Genomic DNA, 8075 nt, shown 5'->3' on the forward strand with positions numbered 1-8075 from the left:
TCTAAGTGACAAAAGTTCTTAACATAAAATAAAATTTTTTATTTTTCATTTACTGTTCAATATAATATATGTTATTTTTCATCCAAATAAAGCAACATTTCTTTATTTGTACAACACATATTAATAATACTGGTACAATTTTTACAGTTAACTTATATATTCTATAAAAAATTGTACACTAAGAAACTTTTACATTCTTCTTATATTTCTATTAACTTTTTATTGTATGCAAGACGGATATATAACCAACTGATGTTTTTACAAACTGAAAAATATATAAAATATTAATACTTATATTACTTACTGTTAAATTTCAAACCGAATGAGACAATGCCACAGCAGTCTAAACTGAATTATGGGTGCTTCTAAATAATGTGTGTCAATTTATATACTACGTATGTAATTCTGCAATTGCGCGCTGTAATTTTTTCAGACTTGAAATGCAACAGTAACAAACTACCGCAGTAATAGCACGAGTTAAATTGACTAACAATTTAACGATTATTGATGTTGTTTATGCATCTGATATTGTTCTTAATAATGTTAAATAACCTATTAAAACTGTAAATAATTTTTTATTGCGAGAAATGCGTGCGTCGATGGTCTAAAGGCTTAGTACGCTCGCTCGGAATGCCAGAGATTCGGGTTCGACTTTCAACTGAGATAATTTTTTTCGCAATAAAAATTAATTATTTATAGTTTTTAATAGGTTATTCAACATTATTAAGATTGATATAAAATGCATAAACAGCATCAATAATCGTTGAATTGTTAATCAATTTAACTCGTGATATTACTGCGGTAGTTCATAAGCGTTGAGTTCCAAAAGTCAGAAAAAAATTTCAGCGCGTAAATGAAATTACATATATAGTATATAAATTCACACACAATTATTTAGAAGCATCCGTGATCCAACTTAAATCACTGTGGCATCGTCTCATTCGGTTTGAAAAATTGTTCTTAATAATTAATAAAATTATCATTATGAGTTTAACTTTTACAAGTTATGCGTAATAAGTAATTACATTTAATCGTACCATTATGATTGAGCATAAATAGAATAAAATAAAAAAATCAAATTTTACATATTCAAATGTAGTACAGGTTCTATAATAATTTTTAATAAAATTTCATTGATATAAATATTTAGTATTCAAGTTAAACTAAAACGTTAAACTTACACTGCAAAATGTAGTCATTGTAACAGGGGACACTTTTCCAGCGGTGAGATAAACTGGTTTAGAACCTCTTGTCATTATAAGCAACAAATCTTCTACAGTTTCTGAATTTAAAGTGTACCATTTATTGTTATATGCTGCATAATATAATTTATTGCACTTGAAATATTAAAAGCACTTTTAAATAATAATTAAGATAAACATTTGAATAAAAATTAGTCATGGTATGATAGTGTAATGATTAAGTATAAAATCCTGTGTGAGTGTGACCGCAAGAAAAATAGAAAAAAAAACAATGGTGTTTGACGAGAGACAGATTTGAAGAGAAAAAGGTGCATTTTTAACATTAATTGTATCTTAACGTAAGAATAAAGCTGTTCTCCAAACTATCCTTCTGGCACTCGCATACACATCTTTCTGTATCTTACAATTATTTTTTTTACTTATGCCATTTTTCTTGTGGAAATGTTATATACATATATCATATATAAATGTATATATATATACCTCAGCTATCAAAACCTCACCAAGAGCGCAATACAGGCACGTATGTACAAATAAATTTGAAACGATGCAGACGAAATATGTCAAATGAGTGATAGACATATCATTTCCTTTATCAAACAGCTAATTAATTTATAAAATAAATGAAAGATTTAATTTTCTTAATAACATTTATTTAAAATTTTAAGAGAACATTACATAAGTATAGAAACTTTTTATTAAAATTAAATATCTGTTAATTTAAAACAAATAAATTTAATATAAAATATTATTTATTAATTCAGTCAAGCTTCTTCAAATAAGTTCTTATTCAGACATTTAAATACTTACACTAATTATCCGAAATCCGAAGAATGCGAAGAGAATTGCATGATATATAAATAATGAGAGAAGTATTACATTATATGTATCTTCAAGAATATCAATAACTCTATTAAAATAATTTAATATATTAATATATTTTATGTTATGTTTTATATTAGAATTCTGCTTTTATATAAATATAAATATATATATATATATTTTCTTACAAATGTAACATACCTAAGCAAACGGATATGATTTGCTATGCAGCATTTCAGCATTTTGCGATAGTTTATGTATTTATCCAAACGTGTTAAACGATTTTTGAGAATGTCGAATTGGCCGCATATATGAAAAATTACGAGACTAAGAAAATTGTCTATTCCAGCATAGGCTGTCATGGCAACTGCTGTATATACGACTTGACTAAAAAATGTCAGTTCGTAATGCGGTCTTTTCGTTATATCATAAATATAATGAGTTTGTAAAGGCAATGGTTTTCCTGGATCGGTAATATTAGAATACATTCTTGTTGACATTCCAAAAATCGGTAATACTGTGACGGAGCAGCATCCTAATGCCATTAGACTGTAGGAGAAGATGGTAATTACACGTGCATTCTGCGCTCTTTGGATCATCAAGTTTCTCTCCTTATCACTTTTTAACTTTATCCAATCTTTCACGATCATATCCATAATTGGTATATTGGCTTAAAAGTGAATATTTTTATGTATAATAATTTTACAGCATATTTTTAGATTAAATATATTATACTTAAATTGTAAAAGATTTAAAAAGAAAACATGGAACTGTAGCACCACCATTTTCGTATTTCTCTAAGAAATGTAATATTATAGTTTTTTAAATCATTAATAATAAGTATTATAATCTTTCAAATTAGTAAAAATGTTAATTTTGTGTATATGTGTAATGTATTAATCTTGTTGTGCATAGATATCATACGAGTGTGTTATAAAAAGTAAATATTTAAAGACAATATCATGCATTTAGAATACTATCAAAATGATGACTACCTTCTTTTTTCCACCAAAAAATGATGATTCTAATCAAGCAGCTTATGGTCGGTAAGGTAAGTTGTAAATTATCTAACATTAGTAAACTGTTTCCGAAAATTTTTATTAGGGAATGTATAGAAGGAATAAGAAGGCAAATAGTTATTCCCAGAAATACTACCAGTACTCGAAAATTGCAAATTAACTTTTGCCAAGGATTTTGTGCAGTCCTAGGCCAAAGTCCAACAAAATTTAAAGTTAAACGATTTAGTTTCACCGCCCACTCGAAATCTACCTGCAGAATCCTTGATAAGTATAATGCTCATAATAATAGGATTTGTATAGTGTACAATTCTAAATAAACATAATATATCCACAATTGAACCAAACGTATTGTATGAAATATAAAATAAGATATTTCTTCATATTAATCAAGCAAGTGTAAAAATTATTTACAAAGTAAAAAATAATTGATAATAACAAAAATAATTGATTTTATTTGTTGCAGTTAATTATAACTAACTAAAGACTTAATAAGTATAGATTGCGTATTTCACAATTATTTGTCACTGTCAGTTTCGAAAGAGAGAAAGCTTAGTGCGTACGTTTTTTTTATTTTTCTCTCGTTTTCTCTTTAAGATGTTAGTAAAGCTACAGTGAAGACATTGGATTCGTCTTTCCTGTCATCTTCTCTCCCATTAAAAGCGATGAATTAGAAAAGATACCGTTACGTATAATATGGCGTTCTGTTATTAACGTAGCACAGATGCTAAAATCAGTTACAGTATTTTTTTAAAAAAAGAAAAAAACATACGCCAAGTGCATAAAAAAGATATTGAACTTCTTGATCAAAAACAGATATGAGATAAATATAATTGACCAAGTATTTTTCATTACGCCAGTCACATAAGACAGATCGAAAGTGACTGCAATCTATATCTACTACGTCTATCCCTATAAGACATAATAACTTTGTAATGTTATATATATATATATATATATATATATATAAATATTAGAAAACCAATAATATTTATATGACATTACAGGAATGTTGTGTACTTATAGGATGTAACTAACATTGTTTCAACAAAAGTTTGATGTTCAATACGTTTACAGAAAACACAAATTCAATGACAATGGAGACTTTTTTTGCAAAGGAGACAAAACGTAGTTTGTAAGTAAATGATATTGCTGTTTGTACATATTTTTATGATATACAATCAGAATGATTGAAATTTATATACATATAATAAGCACCTTGGTATCCATTATACTTTGAACTTTCCATGTCTAGTGTTATCTAAAGACTGTCGTCTGTTCCTTTCTCATGAATCGACGTTACCTCCTGTGTAGAAAAAAGCGTTTTTTGCGCATGCCTACAGTTCTGCTTTTTGAAAGTATCGAACGGGCAACTTGTTATAAAGTATTTTAATTATTCTACTTCTGTCGTTTCAAATTGCCATCAAGTTCCCAGTTGTAACCGATTATCGCGGAAAATAGCAGTAAAAATTGCAGAATATGAGATGGTGATGAAAGAAAACGTGCATGAGTATATGTATCGATTTTATTTTCGTTCTTTTATATAATATTCTTTGTTATCTATGACTCTAGCTTTTAGTAATACTTTATTGGTCTGTTTTCTGTTTTTGCGCTAGACTGATGTAGAACTTTTTTTCTCTCTTTCGACAAATATAAAACATAAATCTATTTCACTTTAAGTTCTAAAGTGTACACTTTAAGTTATAAAGTGTTCAGTCACAGAGAACTGACCTTATATGTATTATAGTACTTGTCGTACTTATAGTACTTATCGTGCATCAGTTTTATAGTTTCTAATTTTTGAAATAAGTTTCCTAAAATATTTTTATTTTTTTGGTGTATTGAGTATTTCAAAATAAATGCAAAGCGTAAAAATGTATGATGCTCGAATAAATTAGTTAACTTTAATATACATAATTCGTATGATTATTGGTACTATTTATAAAAGAAAAATTTTTATCATAAAGATTGTTTGTCTTGAAAATTTGTTGTTATTTTTGAATAATAAGACAATAATCGTATTAACTAGAAGTTTATTTTATAATACAATTTTTCCTGAAGCTCCATCGAATAAATCAAAGAAATAAAAAAAAATAAACCTAATGTGTGAGTCGACACAATAAGTTATTATTATTTTCGAATCATTTTCTCCTTCCTCTGTCCCCATCACAGCACCACCCCACGCTTAGATCAAATGGCGCGCGAGTGTCGTGTAGCATTTGGATCGCGCGTGATGTGGTGAGGGGCTCAGCGGAAGGCGGAGGTGATACGAAAATCGGCCGAAAGTTACTTACACTTTATGTATGTTCACTTTCTGGCACTTATAATAAATAATATATCAGTTACTTTTCATGGTAATATATTATTATTAAATAAAATAGTTTATTAAATTTTCAAACATCCTTTTTTGAACATGACTTGAACTTTTCATTTTGGTATAATATGTTATATAAAATAAATGACTAAATTTAAAAAGTAAAATATATTAAAAATCGATCTATATGTTCAACATTATTCAGTTTGATTTAAGATGATTTATGAGCATGAAAAGATTATTAAACTGCTAGTTAATTTAACTCGTGATATTACTCCGCTAGTTTAAGTAGAGTGTGCTTTTCAAAACCGAAAAATTGAACATTCCGTGGTTTAAAAGACTACTTACATAGTATACATATGTAAAATTCATACGGAATTATACACATATCTAAAATCTAGTTAGATGGTTAAAGGCTTTTTTCTCAATGCTTGGGTTTCTCACATGTACGGTCCTATGAGATAATATGAATCCTTTTTTTTATTATCTTGTTGTGTTCAAAACGGATATGTACCCAGCAATTGTTTTTACAAACTATTTAAGATATAAATTTTTAATGGTAACATGCATGATTAACAATTTTTTAATATAATTATAAAGTTTGATTAAAATAGGATTGTATACATACCTAGAATAAATAATTTAAAACTGATTAATATTATAACTGATTATATTATATAATATGGCATAAAATGACGACTAAAATAGAATTAATGCTTTAACTCAATGTTCTGACCTAAAATTCATGAAAGTTTAAATATCTAAGTGACAATGTTTTAAAAAAAAATTAAATTAAATTCTTTATTTTTCAATTATTGTTCAATATAATATATGTAATTTCTCATCCAAATAAAGCAACATTTCTTTATTTGTAAATAACATATTAATAATACTGATACAATTTTTATCAGTTAACTTATGTATTCTATAAAAAATTGTACACTAAGAAACTTTTACATTCTTCTTATCTTTCCATTAACTTTTTATTGTATGCAAGACGGATATATAACCAACTGATGTTTTTACAAACTGAAAAAAATATATAAAATATTAATACTTATTATTTAACGCTAAATTTCAAACCGAATGAGACAATGCCACAGCAGTCTAAACTGGATCATGGGTGCTTCTAAATAATGTGTGTCAATTTATATACTACGTATGTAATTCGTCAAAAAAAAAATTTTAGCGTGCAAATGAAATTACATACATAGTATATAAATTCACTCACAATTAGAAGCATCCGTTATCCAACTTAGACGGCTGTGGCATCGTCTCATTCGGATTGACAAATATTTCTTAATGATTATGAAATTAACATTATGAGTTTAACTTTTACATGTTATTCGTAATAAGTAATTACATATAATCGTACCATTATGATTGTGCAAAAATAGAATAAAATAAAAAAACCAAATTTTACATATTTAAATGTAGTACAGCAACTATAATAATTTTTTAATAAAATTTCAATGATATCAATATTTTAATATTCAAGTTAAACAAAAACATTATACTTACACTGCAAAATGTAGTCATTGTAACAGGAGACACTTTTCCAGCGGTGAGATAAACTGGTTTAGAACCTCTTGTCATTATGAGCAACAAATCGTCTACAGTTTCTGAATTTAAAGTGTACCATTTATTGTTATATGCTGCATAATATATTTTATTGCACTTGAAAATATTAAAAACATTTTTAGATAACAATTATCATAAACATCATAAATTATCATAAATAAAAATTAGTCATGGTCGTATGATAGTGTACACACTGCAACAAAAAAAATGTTTTGTTTTATAAAAAGTTAATAACGAAAATTCGGTTGAAATATAGCGAATAGCTTTAATAATATGTATCGAATAAATCTGTAATTTTATGTTAACCAAGTATTTAGTTGAATTTAGTTTATCCTGATATTTTTATTATTTACAAAACACAGAAATAATTTTGCAAAAACAACAAATTTTTTTTATGTAAATGGAATGTATAGTTGCTGTTATAAATTACATCAAACAAACATTTTTGTAAAACGCTCAAAACATTTTTTTTTAGATAGTGTGTAGTTAAATATGCAGCATTTAATTTATACATTTTTATTATAAAAATATATGTCATAAACATATATCTTCGCAAGAAAAGTGCAACACAAGTTGAAATTATTCGTATCCCATATTATGTGTGAATGTTTAATATATATCATTATATATATCGGCCATATATCAGGAAAAGAAATACGAGTTGAAAATACAAATAGATAATGGATAAAAATTAAAAACATGAAAAATTGGAATGGGATTTATTTTTAAGGATCTCACATAATATTTTAATACATACATTATTTAAGTTATTTTTAAACATAAAGTTTGTAATAAGCGATTTTTATTATTAATTTAATATTACTGAAATAATCAATTTTTAAAATACACACAGTTTTTCCTCATACTTATTAATAGTATTATCTGTTCTTTATTTCTGTACAGTCTGGTCAAATGCACATGGTGCAGGAATTAAAAACAGAATTCATGTAGAGTCAAAAGTCTAATGATAAAGTATGTAATCCTGTGTCCGCAAGAAAAAATAGGGAAACAAAGAATGGTGTTTGACGAGAGACAGACTTGAAAAGGTAAAACTGTAACTTTAACATCAACTGTATGTTTAACGTAAGAATAAAGCTGTTCTCCAAACTATCCTTCTAACAGCACTCACGTACACGTTTT

General features: G+C 26.6%; 1 protein-coding gene across 1 annotated transcript; it reads right to left on the bottom strand.

The window, feature by feature from the left end:
* Nucleotides 1–604: 604 nt before the first annotated feature.
* LOC108783455 (uncharacterized) lies at nucleotides 605–2680 on the bottom strand. Its single transcript, XM_018552024.1, has 3 exons — nucleotides 2236–2680; nucleotides 1182–1315; nucleotides 605–658 (listed from the first exon to the last, which is right to left on the bottom strand). Exons 1-3 carry the CDS (start codon nucleotides 2678–2680, stop codon nucleotides 605–607), a joined length of 633 nt encoding a protein of 210 aa, XP_018407526.1.
* Nucleotides 2681–8075: the final 5395 nt, after the last annotated feature.

The sequence above is a fragment of the Cyphomyrmex costatus genome, unplaced genomic scaffold (assembly GCF_001594065.2).
Source record: "Cyphomyrmex costatus isolate MS0001 unplaced genomic scaffold, Ccosl1.0 scaffold152, whole genome shotgun sequence".
NCBI lineage: Eukaryota > Metazoa > Arthropoda > Insecta > Hymenoptera > Formicidae > Cyphomyrmex > Cyphomyrmex costatus.

Excerpts from the sequence above, each read along its gene's own strand:
- LOC108783455 (XM_018552024.1), bottom strand. The coding sequence starts at position 2,680 with ATGGATATGATCGTGAAAGATTGGATAAAGTTAAAAAGTGATAAGGAG. Across the intron at positions 1,316-2,235 it reads CTGCATAGCAAATCATATCC|CATATAACAATAAATGGTAC; the intron begins GTTTGCTTAGGT and ends TATATTATGCAG. Across the intron at positions 659-1,181 it reads CAATGACTACATTTTGCAGT|TTGAAAGTCGAACCCGAATC; the intron begins GTAAGTTTAACG and ends AAATTATCTCAG.